Source organism: Tachyglossus aculeatus, chromosome 4 (genome assembly GCF_015852505.1).
Source record: "Tachyglossus aculeatus isolate mTacAcu1 chromosome 4, mTacAcu1.pri, whole genome shotgun sequence".
Classification (NCBI taxonomy): domain Eukaryota; kingdom Metazoa; phylum Chordata; class Mammalia; order Monotremata; family Tachyglossidae; genus Tachyglossus; species Tachyglossus aculeatus.
The window spans coordinates 6,249,928-6,263,843 of NC_052069.1; the positions used below are offsets into that span (position 1 = coordinate 6,249,928).

The 13,916-nt window shown below is 48.2% G+C and overlaps 1 protein-coding gene across 2 annotated transcripts in view; it reads left to right on the forward strand.

Moving 5' to 3' along the window:
• AFAP1 (actin filament associated protein 1) overlaps positions 1-13,916 on the forward strand; it is a 222,025-nt gene that overhangs the window by 181,083 nt on the left and 27,026 nt on the right. For both annotated transcript variants that reach the window (XM_038745078.1, XM_038745079.1), the window contains exons 11-12: positions 5,104-5,249; positions 11,267-11,384. In XM_038745078.1, the coding sequence (XP_038601006.1) occupies positions 5,104-5,249; positions 11,267-11,384 (264 nt within the window). The remainder of the gene's footprint in view (positions 1-5,103; positions 5,250-11,266; positions 11,385-13,916) is intronic.

A 13,916-nucleotide genomic window follows, 5' to 3' on the forward strand; every position in this document is an offset into this window, starting at 1 on the left:
TACAGATTTATTACTCTATTTACTATTCTACTTATTTTGTTAATGATGTGCATCTAGCTTTAATTCTATTTGTTCTGATGATTTTGACACCTGTCTACATGTTTTGTTGTCTGTCTCCCCCTTCTAGACTGTGAGCCCGTTGTTCATTCATTCATTCATTCATTCATTCATTCAATCATATTTATTGAGCACTTACTGTGTGCAGAGCACTGTACTAAGCGCTTGGGAAGCGCTTCTTCCCCCTTCTAGCCACCTGTCTACTTGTTTTGTTTTGTTGTCTGTCTCCCCCTTCTAGACTGTGAGCCCGTTGTTCATTCATCCATTCATTCAATCGTATTTATTGAGCGCTTACTGTGTGCAGAGCACTGTACTAAGCGCTTGGGAAGCACTTCCTCCCCATTCTAGACTGTGAGCCCGCTGTTGGGTAGGGACCGTCTCTGTATGTTGCCAACTTGTAATTTCCAAGTGCTTAGTACAGTGCTCTGCACACAGTAAGCGCTCAAATACGATTGATTGATTGTTTAATTGGGAAGTCCAAGTTGGCAACATATAGAGACAGTCCCTACCCAACGGCAGGCTCACAGTCTAGAAGGGGGAGACAGACAACAAAACAAAACATAGTAACAAAATAAAATAAATAGAATTTGTTGGGTAGGGACCGTCTCTATATGTTGCCGACTTGTACTTCCCAAGCGCTTAGTACAGTGCTCTGCACACAGTAAGCGCTCAGTAAATGCGATTAAATGAGTGAATGAATAATAATGATGGTATTCGTTGAGCACTTACTATGTGCCAAGCACTGTTCTAAGCGCCAGAGTAGATACAAGGTAATCGGGTTGTCCCACCTGGGGCTCACAGTCTTCATCCCCATTTGACAGATGAGGTCACTGAGGCATGGAGAAGTTAAGCGGCTTGTCCAAGGTCGCACAGCAGACGGGTGGCAGAGCCAGGATTCGAACCCACATCATCTGACTCCTCAACCCCACAAACCCCCGGCTCACGCACGTCCGACGCTTCGTCTGGTGGCCAGAGCCTGGGCTTGGGAATCAGAAGGTCATAAATTCTAATGCCGCCTCCACCCGTCTGCTGTGTGACCTTGGGCAAGTCGCTTCACTTCTCTGTGCCTCAGGTACTTCATTTGTAAAATGGGGATTAAGACTGTGAGCCCCATGTGGGACGGGGACTGTGTCCAACCCGATTTGCTTGGATCCACCCCAGCACTTAGTACAGTGCCTGGCCAGTAGTAAACACTTACAAAATCATCATCATCATCAATCGTATTTATTGAGCGCTTACTATGTGCAGAGCACTGTACTAAGCGCTTGGGAAGTACAAATTGGCAACATATAGAGACAGTCCCTACCCAACAGTGGGCTCACAGTCTAAAAGACTGCCATCGTTATTATTGACATTAGTCCCACACCGCGATTGCGCGAGCAGTGGGGTGTATCGAGCGCTCGTTGTGTGCCGAGCACTGAACAAAGCGCTCAGGAGGACACGGTAGAATGGAGTTGGTGGACGCGATCCCTGCCCACAGAGAGTTTACAGTCTAGAGGGGGAGACGGACATTAATATGGCTGAGAAGCAGTGTGGTCTAGTGGTTAGAACCTGGGCCTGGGAACTGGAAGGTCTTGGGTTCTAGTTCTGGCTCTGCCCCTTATAATAATAATAATAATGGCATTTGTTAAACGCTTAGTATGTGCAAAGCACTGCTCTAAGCGCTGGGGGGGGAGACAAGGTGATCAGGTTGTCCCACGTGGGGCTCACAGTCTTAATCCCCATTTTAGAGATGAGGGAACAGAGGCTCAGAGAAGTTAAGTGACTTGCCCAAGGTCACACAGCTGACAAGTGGCGGAGCCGGGATTCGAACCCTTGACCTCTGGCTCCCAAACCCGGGCTCTTCCCATTGAGCCACGCTGTTGTGACCTCGGGCAAGTCACTTCACTTCTCTGGGCCTCAGTTACAGCGTGGCTCAGTGGAAAGAGCCCGGGCTTTGGAGTCAGAGATCATGGGTTCAAATCCCGGCTCTGCCAAGTTGTCAGCTGTGTGACTTCAGGCAAGTCGCTTAACTTCTCTGTGCCTCAGTTACCTCATCTGTAAAAGCCCGGGCTTTGGAGTCAGAGATCATGGGTTCAAATCCCGGCTCTGCCAAGTTGTCAGCTGTGTGACTTTGGGCAAGTCGCTTCACTTCTCTGTGCCTCAGTTGCCTCATCTGTAAAATGGGGATTAAGACTGTCAGCCCCCTTGGGACAACCTGATCACCTTGTAGTCTCCCCAGTGCTTAGAACAGTGCTTGGCACATAGTAAGTGCTTAATAAGTGCCATCATTATTATTAGCACCTCATCGGTAAAATGGGGATTAAAGACTGTGTGAGCCCCGTGGGGAACAACCTGATGACCTTGTATCTACCCCAGTGTTTAGAACAGTGCTTGGCACATAGTAAGTGCTTAACAAATAGTAGTGGTAGTAGTAGTAGTAGTCGTAGTCGTAGTAGTAGTAGTAGTAGTAGTCGTCTCTGAGCCTCAGTTATCTCATCCGTAAAATGGAGATCCAGAGTGTGAGCCCCATGTGGGACAATGACTGTCTCCAACCTGATTAACTTGTATCTACTCCAACACTTAGAACAGTGATTGACACATAGGAAGTGCTTAAAAATATTATTATTATTATTACCTCATTTATGACTGTCTCCAACCTGATTAATTTGTATCTACTCCAACACTTAGAACAGTGATTGACACATAGTAAGTGCTTAAAAATATTATTATTATTATTATTATTATTACCTCATTTGTAAAATGGGGATTAAGAGTGTGAGCCCCATGTGGGACAGGGACTTTGTCCAACCCGATTAATTTTTACCTACCCCGGTGCTCAGAACAGTGCTTGGCACGTAGTAAGCACTTAACAAGTACCACTGTGCTAAGCACTTGGGAGAGTACCATGTGAACAATAAAATAATAATTATGTATTTGTTAAGCACTTACTATGTTCTAGTTGCTGTACTCAGCACTGGGGCGTATACAAGCAAATCGGGTTGGACACGGTCCCTGCCCCACGTGGGGCTCACAGTCTCAATCACCATTTTGCAAATGGGGAAAATGAGGCCCAGAGAAGTGAAGTGACTTGCCCCAGGTCACACAGCAGACAAGTGGCAGAGTCAGGATTAGAACCCATGACCTTCTGACTGCCAAGCCAGTGCTGTAGCCGCTACGCCATGCTCACAACAAGTAGATGCTCGATCATTCATTAAGTTGTATTTATTGAGCACTTACTATGTGCAGAGCACTGTACTAAGCGCTTGGGAAAGGACAGTACAGCAATGAACAGTGACAATCCCTGCCCACAACGAGCTCACAGTCTAGAGCGGGGAAGACAGACATCAATACAACTAAATGAAATTACCAATCTATAGGGAAGCAACATGGCTCAGTGGAACGATCACGGGCTTTGGAGTCAGAGGTCGTGAGTTCAAACTCCGGCTCCGCCACTTGTCAGCTGTGTGACTTTGGGCAAGTCACTTAACTTCCCTGGGCCTCAGTTGCCTCATCTGTAAAATGGGGATTAAGACTGTGAGCCCCCCATGGGACAACTGATTACCTTGTAACCTCCCCAGTGCTTAGAACAGAGCTTTGCACATTGTAAGTGCTTAATAAATATTGTTATTATGATTATTACTATCATTATTTATTATTATTATTATTATTATTAAGTGCTGTGGGGCTAGGGGAAGTTAATCAATACAGTTGATGGATCGATTGGGCATGCAGTGGCGGAAACACCGTGAGATCACCTGTCTATTTGTTTCAACTGTCTGCTTGTTTAGTTTTGTCATCTGTCTCCCCCTTCTAGACTGTGAGACCATTGTTGGGTAGGGACCGTCTCTATCTGTTGCTGATTTGTACTTCCTAAGCACCTAGTACAGTGCTCTGCACAGAGTAAGCGCTCAATTCATTCATTCATTCATTCAATCGTATTTATTGAGCGCTTACTGTGTGCAGAGCACTGTACCAAGCCCTTGGGAAGTACAAGTTGGCAACATATTGAGACGATCCCTATCCAACAGTGGGCTCACAGTCTAGAAGGGGGAGACAGACAACAAGACAAAACATGTGGACAGGTGTCAAGTCGTTAGAATAAATAGAAATAAAGCTAGGTCATCATCATCATCAATCGTATTTATTGAGTGCTTACTATGTGCAGAGCACTGTACTAAGCGCTTGGGAAGTACAAATTGGCAACATATAGAGACAGTCCCTACCCAACAGTGGGCTCACAGTCTAAAAGGGGAAGACAGAGAACAAAACCAAACATACTAACAAAATAAAATAAATAGAATAGATATGTACAAGTAAAATAAATAAATAAATAAATAGAGTAATAAATATGTACAAACATATATACATATATACAGGTGCTTTGGGGAAGGGAAGGAGGTAAGAGGGGGGATGGAGAGGGGGATGAGGGGGAGAGGAAGGAAGGGGCTGCACATCATTAACAAAATAAATAGAATAGTAACTATGTACAAGTCGGCAACAGATAGAGACGGTCCCTATCCAACAACGGGCTCACAGTCTAGAAGGGGGAGACAGACAACAAGACAAAACATGTGGACAGGTGTCAAGTCGTCAGAGCAAAGAGAATTAAAGCTAAATGCACATCATTAACAAAATAAATAGAATAGTAACTATGTACAAGTAAAATAAATAGAGTAATAAATCTGTATTAACATATATACAGGTGCTGTGGGGAGGGGAAGGAGGTGGGGGGGATGGGGAGGAGGAGAGGAAAATAAATACGATTGAATGAATGAATCTCTCATTCATTCATTCATTCAATTGTATTTATTGAGCGCTTACTGTGTGCAGAGCACTGTACTAAGCGCTGGGGAAGTACAAGTCGGCAGCCTTGAGAGACGGTCCCTACCCAACAACGGGCTCACAGTCTAGAAGGGGGAGACAGACAACAAAATACCACCTATTCCCTCGGGACACCCTGTGTGAAGCTCAGCCTTCCCCATGTTGTCACTCAAAAGGGCAACAATCCTCAAAATGACTACGAATGCCGCAGTCGCAATCCCAGTCTGTCGTTTCCGCGCGCAGGCCCCGACTTCGGAGGACATGGGCCGGTGGATTGGGATTCTGCTGGCCGAGACGGGCTCTTCCACGGACCCCGGGGCCCTGCACTACGACTACATCGACGTGGAGATGACCGCCAACGTCATTCAGACGGCCAAACAGACCTTCTGGTACGTCTGCCCGCTCAGCAGCATCATCAATCGTATTTATTGAGCGCTTACTATGTGCAGAGCACTGTACTAAGCGCTTGAGCAGTACAAATTTGCAACATATAGAGACAGTCCCTACCCAACAGTGGGCTCACAGTCTAAAAGGGGCCCGCTCGCTTTCGGTTACCCCGCCCAGATTCCCCCAGACGGGCCAACCTCTAACCTGTTCATTCAGTCAAGTCTCAGTGGAAAGAGCCCGGGCTTGGGAGTCAGAGGTCATGGGTTCAAATCCCGGCCCCGCCGATTGTCAGCTGTGTGACTCTGGGCAAGTCACTTCACTTCTCTGGGCCTCAGTTACCTCATCTGTAAAATGGGGATTAAGACTTTGAGCCCCCCGTGAGACTACCTGATCATCTTGTAACCTCCCCAGCGCTTAGAACAGTGCTTTGCACATAGTAAGCACTTAATAAGTGCCATCATTACCATTATTATTATTATTGATTGAGCACTTACTATGTGCAGGGCACTTTACTAAGCGCTTGGGAAAGCATGGCTCAGTGGAAAGAACCCGGGCTTGGGAGTCAGAGGTCATGGGTTCAAATCCCGGCCCCACCGATTGTCAGCTGTGTGACTCTGGGCAAGTCACTTCACTTCTCTGGGCCTCAGTTACCTCATCTGGAAAATGGGGATTAAGACTGTGAGCATCCCATGGGACAACCTGATCATCTTGTAACCTCCCCAGCGCTTAGAACAGTGCTTTGCACATAGTAAGCACTTAATAAGTGCCATCATTGTCATCATTATTATTATTGATTGAGCACTTACTATGTGCAGGGCACTATACTAAGCGCTTGGGAAAGCGTGGCTCAGTGGAAAGAACCCGGGCTTGGGAGTCAGAGGTCATGGGTTCAAATCCCGACCCCGCCAATTGTCAGCTGTGTGACTCTGGGCAAGTCACTTCACTTCTCTGGGCCTCAGTTACCTCATCTGGAAAATGGGGATTAAGACTGTGAGCCCCCCGTGGGACAACCTGATCATCTTGTAACCTCCCCAGCGCTTAGAACAGTGCTTTGCACATAGTAAGCACTTAATAAGTGCCATCATTGTCATTATTATTATTATTGACTGAGCACTTACTGTGTGCAGGGCACTTTACTAAGCGCTTGGGAAAGCGTGGCTCAGTGGAAAGAGCCCGGGCTTGGGAGTCAGAGGTCGTGGGTTCTCATCCCGGCTCCGCCACTTGGCTGCCGTGTGACTTTGGGCGAGTCACTTCACTTCTCTGGGCCTCAGTTCCCTCATCTGGAAAATGGGGATGAAGGCTGTGAGCCCCACGTGGGACAACCTGATTACCTTGTATGCTCCCCCCCGTGCTTAGGACAGTGCTTGGCACATAGTAAGCGCTAAACAAATGCCATCATTAATTAATCAATTAATTACAGTACCACAATAGGGGCAGTCTCTGAGCAGAACAGCCACACAGTCTAGAAGGGGAGACAGACATCAGTACAAGTAATCGTTGCCAACTTGTACTTCCCAAGCGCTTAGTACAGTGCTCTGCACATAGTAAGCGCTCAATAAATACGATTGATGATGAAGCAAACAGACAAGTGATGAACGTCCGCAGGTTGTGATTAGGGTGGGGCAATTTGAGAAGCAGCGTGGCTTAGTGGGTAGACCCCGGACCTTGGATTCAGAAGGATCTGGGTTCTAATCCCCATCCTGCCCTGTGTCTGCTGTGTTATCTGGGGCAAGTCGCTTCACTTCCCTGGGCCTCAGTTACCTGATCATGTCATTCATTCATTCAGTCATATTTATTGAACGCTTACTGTGTGCAGAGCACTGTCATCCAGTCTGCTGTGTTTATTGAGCACTTACTACGGGCAGAGCACTGTACTAAGCACTTGGGAGAGTACAATACAACGTTAGAACAGACACATTCCCTGCCCAAAATCAATCAATCAATCAATCGTATTTATTGAGCGCTTACTATATGCAGAGCACTGTACTAAGCGCTTGGGAAGTACAAATTGGCATCACATAGAGACAGTCCCTACCCAACAGTGGGCTCACAGTCTAAAAGGGGGAGACAGAGAACAGAACCAAACATACCAACAAAATAAAATAAGTAGCATAGAAATGTACAAGTAAAATAAATAAATAAATAAATAAATAAATAGAGTAATAAATATGTACAACCATATATACATATATACAGGTGCTGTGGGGAAGGGAAGGAGGTAAGACGGGGGGATGGAGAGGGGGACGAGGGGGAGAGGAAAGAAGGGGCTCAGTCTGGGAAGGCCTCCTGGAGGAGGTGAGCTCTCAGCAGGGCCTTGAAGGGAGGAAGAGAGCTAGATTGGCGGATGGGCAGAGGGAGGGCATTCCAGGCCCGGGGGATGACGTGGGCCAGGGGTCGATGGCGGGACAGGCGAGAGCGAGGTACAGTGAGGAGATTAGTGGTGGAGGAGCGGAGGGTGCGGGCTGGGCAGTAGAAGGAGAGAAGGGAGGTGAGGTAGGAGGGGGCGAGGTGATGGACAGCCTTGAAGCCCAGGGTGAGGAGTTTCTGCCTGATGCGCAGATTGATCGGTAGCCATTGGAGGTTTTTGAGGAGGGGAGTAATATGTCCAGAGTGTTTCTGGACAAAGATAATCCGGGCAGCAGCATGAAGTATGGATTGAAGTGGAGAGAGACACGAGGATGGGAGATCAGAGAGAAGGCTGGTGCAGTAGTCCAGACAGGATAGGATGAGAGCTTGAATGAGCAGGGTAGCGGTTTGGATGGAGAGGAAAGGGCGGATCTTGGCAATGGTGCGGAGCTGAGACCGGCAGGTTTTGGTGACGGCTTGGATGTGAGGGGTGAATGAGAGAGCGGAGTCGAGGATGACACCAAGGTTGCGGGCTTGTGAGACGGGAAGGATGGTAGTGCTGTCAACAGAGATGGGAAAGTCAGGGAGAGGACAAGGTTTGGGAGGGAAGACAAGGAGCTCAGTCTTCGACATGTTGAGCTTTAGGTGGCGGGCGGACATCCAGATGGAGATGTCCTGAAGGCAGGAGGAGATGCGAGCCTGGAGGGAGGGGGAGAGAGCAGGGGCAGAGATGTAGATCTGGGTGTCATCAGCATAGAGATGATAGTTGAAGCCGTGGGAGCGAATGAGGTCACCAAGGGAGTGAGTGTAGATTGAGAACAGAAGGGGACCAAGCACTGAACCTTGGGGAACCCCCACAGTAAGAGGATGGGAGGGGGAGGAGGAGCCTGCAAAAGAGACTGAGAAAGAACGACCGGAGAGATAAGAGGAGAACCAGGAGAGGACGGAGTCTGTGAAGCCAAGGTCAGATAACGTGTTGAGGAGAAGGGGGTGGTCCACAGTGTCAAAGGCAGCTGAGAGGTCGAGGAGGATTAGGACAGAGTAGGAGCCGTTGGATTTGGCAAGCAGGAGGTCATTGGTGACCTTTGAGAGGGCAGTTTCCGTGGAATGAAGGGGACGGAAGCCAGACTGGAGGGGGTCGAGGAGAGAGTTGTTGTTGAGGAATTCTAGGCAGCGCGTGTAGACAACTCGTTCAAGGAGTTTGGAAAGGAATGGTAGGAGGGAGATGGGGCGATAACTAGAAGGTGAGGTGGGGTCAGGAGAGGGTTTTTTTAGGATGGGAGAGACATGGGCATGTTTGAAGGCAGAGGGGAAGGAACCAGTGGAGAGTGAGCGGTTGAAGATGGAAGTTAAGGAGGGGAGAAGGGATGGAGCGAGAGATTTCATAAGATGAGAGGGAATGGGGTCAGAAGCACAGGTGGCCGGAGTAGCATTTGAGAGGAGGGAGGAGAGTTCCTCTGAGGATACCGCTGGGAAGGATGGGAGAGTAGCAGAGAGTGTTGAGAGCCGGGGGGTTGGAGAAAAGGGGGAAGAGACTTTGGGGAGGTCGGACCTGATGGATTTAATTTTGTTAATGAAGTAGGAGGCCAGATCGTTGGGGGTGAGGGAAGGAGGAGGGGGAGGAACCGGGGGCCTGAGAAGGGAGTTGAATGTACGGAAGAGCTGGCGGGGGTGATGGGCATGGGTGTCAATAAGGGAGGAGAAATAGTTTTGTCTGGCAGAAGAGAGGGCTGAGTTAAGGCAGGAAAGGATAAACTTGAAGTGAACGAGGTTGGCATGGTGTTTAGACTTTCGCCAGCAGCGTTCGGCAGCTCGAGCATAAGAGCGAAGGAGGCGGACAGTGGCAGTGATCCAGGGCTGTGGGTTAGTGGTGCGAGAGCGGCGAAGGGTAAAGGGAGCGAGTGAGTCTAGCTGAGTAGAAAGGGTAGAGTTGAGAGCAGTAATCTGATCATCAAGCCTGGGTAGAGAGGAGAGGGCGGCGAGGTGGGGTGTGAGGCGCTCCGAAAGATGGGTGGGGTCCAGAGAGCGGAGATCTCTGTGAGGGAGTAATACGGATTTACAGGGGAAAGGAGTGTGAGTGAGGAGGCAGGTGAGAAGATTATGATCAGAGAGAGGGATTACAGAGTTGGTGAGGGTGGACACAGTGCAGCGGTAGGAGATGATGAGGTCGAGGGTATGACCAAGTTGGTGAGTGGGTGAGGTGGGGTGGAGGAAGAGGTTGGCAGCGTCAAGGAGAGATAGAAGGCGAGCGGCAGAGGAGTCGTTAGGGATATCCATGTGGATATTGAAGTCTCCGAGGATCAGAGTGGGCATGGAGAAGGAGAGAAGGAATGTGAGGAAGGGGTCAAAGTCGTTAAAGAAGTTGGAAGTGGGGCCCGGAGGGCGGTAGATGACGGCTACAATAATCTGGAGGGGGTGGTAGAGGCGAATAATGTGGGCTTCAAAGGAAGGGAAGGGAAGGAAAGGGAAAGGGGAGGAGGGATAGTGCGAAAGCGACATTGGGGGGCGAGAAGGAAACCGACACCTCCTCCTTTTCCGGTGAGTCTGGGGGAGTGGGAGAAGAAGAGGCCTGCACTGCAGAGAGCAGCAGAAGAGACCGTGTCGTCCGGCGACAGCCATGTTTCAGTTAGGGCGAGGAGGAGCAGAGAACTGGAAAGGAAAAGGTCCAGGATGAAAGGGATCTTACTTAAAACGGAGCGGGGGTTCCAGAGGCCACACTTGGCAAAACAATAATAATGATGGTATTTGTTAAGCACTTACTATGTGCCAAGCGCTGTTCTAAGCAGGGGGTGAATGCAACATCATTCTGCATGTGAGCCCGCTGTTGGGTAGGGGCCGTCTCAATATGTTGCCAACTTGTACTTCCCAAGCGCTTAGTACAGTGCTCTGCACCCAGTAAGCGCTCAATAAATACAATTGAATGAATGAATGAATGAAAATCAGCAGACACGTTCCCTGCCCATAAGGAGCTTATTAATAATGATGGTAATAATAATGATGATGATGGCATTTGTTGAGCACTTACTATGTGCAAAGCACTGTTCTAAACACTGGATATTGAGGTGCTTCGTAAGCGCTTACAATAATAATAATAATGGTGTTTGTTAAGCAGCGTGGCTCAGTGGAAAGAGCACAGGCTTTGGAGTCACGGGTCATGGGTTCCAATCCCAGCTCTGCTAATTGTCAGCCGTGTGACTTTGGGCAAGTCACTTTGCTTCCCTGTGCCTCAGTTCCCTCATCTGTAAAATGGGGATGAAGACTGTGAGCCCCCCGTAGGACAACTTGATCACCTTGTAACCTCCCCAGTGCTTAGAACAGTGCTTTGCACATAGTAAGTGCTTAATAAATGCCATTATTATTGTCATTATTATTATTAATCCCCTTTTTACAGATGAGGTAACCGAGGCACCAAGAAGTGACTTGCCCAAGGTCACTCACCAGACACTGGTGAAGTCGGATTAGAACTCATGACCTTCTGACTCTTAGGTCCGGGCTCTAGCCACTAGGCCACGCTGCTTCCTCGTCTCTAGACTGTCAGCTCGTGGGCAGGGAACGTATCTGCTCCTCGTTCTACTGTCCTCTCCCAATCGCTCAGTACAGTGCTCTGCACACAGGAAGCGCTCAGGAAGTCCGATGGAAGGACTGAGCGAAGGATTTTCTATCTATCTTTCAGCTTTATGAACCGACGAGTCATTTCCACGAATCCCTACCTGGGAAGCGCTTCCAACGGCTACGCCTGCCCCAGCGGAACGGCTCTCCACTATGACGACGTCCCCTGCATCAACGGATCGGTGAGGGGGTCCTCTGTAGTGGGGGGAACGCCTCCTCTTCGAGAAGCAGCCTGGCTTAGCGGCCAGAGCCCGGGCCTGGGGCTCAGAAGGACCTGGGTTCTAATCCCGGCTCCGCCACTCGTCTGCCGCCGTGTGACCTTGGGCCACTCCACTTCTCTGAGTCTCAGCGTCCTCATCTGTAAAATGGGGATGAAGAGGCTGAGCCCCAGGTGGGACGGGGACTGTGTCCATCCTGATTCACTCGTATCTACCCCAGCGCTTAGAACAGTGCTTGGCACTAGAGACGTAGCACGGCGTAGTGGATAGACCACGGGCCTAGGATTCAGACAGTCATAGGGTCTAACCGCTGCTCCGCCACTTGTCTGTTCCGTGGCCCTGGGTATGTCATTTTCCTTCTCTGTGCCTCAGTGGCCTCATCTGTAAAATAATAATAATCATAATGGTATTTGTTAAGTGCTTACTATGTGCCAAGCACTGTTCTAAGCGCTGGATATTGATTGTGCTTCTTAAGCGCTTACAATAATAATAATAATAATGGTGTTAAGCAGGTTGGCTCAGTGGAAAGAGCACAGGCTTTGGAGTCACGGGTCATGAGGTAATCAGGTTATCCCATGTGGGGCTCACCCTTTTAATCCCCATTTTCCAGATGAGGTAACTGAGGCCCAGAGAAGTGAAGTGACTTGCCCAAAGTCACACGGCTGACAAGTGGCAGAGCCGGGATTCGAACCCACGATCTCTTGACTCCCGAGCCTGGGCTCTTCCCACTAAAGCCCTCTGCTTAGTGGAAATGGGGATTGAGACTGAGTCCCATGTGGTAAGCGCTTAGTACAGTGCTCTGCACACAGAAAGTGCTCAATAAATACGATTGAATGAATGACAGGGACTGCATCCAACCTGATTGCGTGGGTCCACTCCAGCGCTTAGTACAGTGGCTGTCATGTAGTAAGTGCTTAACAAATAACACAATTATTGTTATTATTATTATTATTATTGCATAGTAAATGCTTAACAAGTACTGTAATTAGTATTATTATTTGTTGCAAGGTAGGAAGTCTGAATCTTCTGTTCCTCAGCCTCCGCATTCAGGCTAAGGGAGCTGGAAGAGTCCGCAGTTTGTTGGAAGCTGATAAGACTCTGCCACAATCTATCAGTCGGATTCGTCAACACAATCAGAAGGATGGTGATGCTTTCATGAAGGTCTTATTACGTGCTAAACTCTCCACTAAACTCTGAAATGAGTAAAAGGAGGATTCAGACCATGAGCCCCATGTGGGACAGGGACTGTGGCCAACCCGATTTGCTTGTATCCAATTCTAGCCCTCTGCCTGGGACAGAGTAAGCACTTAAATACTATTATTATTATTATTAATATCATTATGAGAGCATCAAATCAGGACATTCCATATCCCACAGTGTGTAAAAGGGGTATAATCCTGGATTACATGTGAGGAACTTAAGATCCTGAGAGGGTAAGTGGCTTGACAGTTCACATAGCATGCTAGTAGCCGAGTTGGGATTAGATCCTTTCTCCTGATTCCCGGCCCTGTGCTCTTTCCATGACACCCCACTTCCTCCTGGTAATCCGTCAGTCAAAATCCAATCATTTTAATTGAGCCCTTACTGTGTGCGGAGCAGTGTCTTTTAATCACTGAAGGAAGCCCAGCCTCTGATGTAAAAGTAGGCTTCACCTGTTTGTTCCCACCCATGCTAACCAAACTCCTCAGGGTGCTTGAAAATAAAGGTAAAAGTAGGTCAGGTAATGGAAAGACTATTTGAAAAATTGGTGGAGCCTAATTTATCATCAACTGCTAAAAATAATAATGATGATGGCGTTTGTAAAGCACTTACTATATGCCAAGCACTGTCGGTCAATCAATAGATGCTATTTATTGAATGCCGAGTGTGTGCAAAGCACTATGCTGAGGGCTGGGGAGAGTGCCATTTAACGGATTTGGAAGACGTGATCCCTGCCCTTAAGGAGCCCTCGGTGGGGAGAGATATAAAACAATCAATCAATCAATCATATTTATTGAGCACTTACTGTGTGCAGAGCACTGTACTAAGCCCTTGGGAAGTACAAGTTGACAACATATAGAGACGGTCCCTACCCAACAGCAGGCTCACAGTCTAGAAGGGGGAGACAGAGAACAAAACAAAACATATTAACAAAATAAAATAAATAGGATAGATAGGTACAAGTAAAATAAATAAATAGAGTAATGAATACGTACAAACATGTATACATATATACAGGTGCTGTGGGGAAGGGAAGGAGGTAAGGCGGGGGGGATGGAAAGGGGGAAGAGGGGGAGAGGAAGGAGGGGGCTCAGTCTGGGAAGGCCTCCCAGCTATGTGAAAACATATTTCAGAAAGGGAAAATGGTGGACAGTAAGGCCCCACAGCACTTATCGATATATCAGTCATCATCATCATCATCAACGATCATCGTCATCAATCGTATTTATTGAGTGCTTACTGTGTGCAGAGCACTGTACTAAGCGCTTGGGAAGTACAAATTGGCAACATATAGAG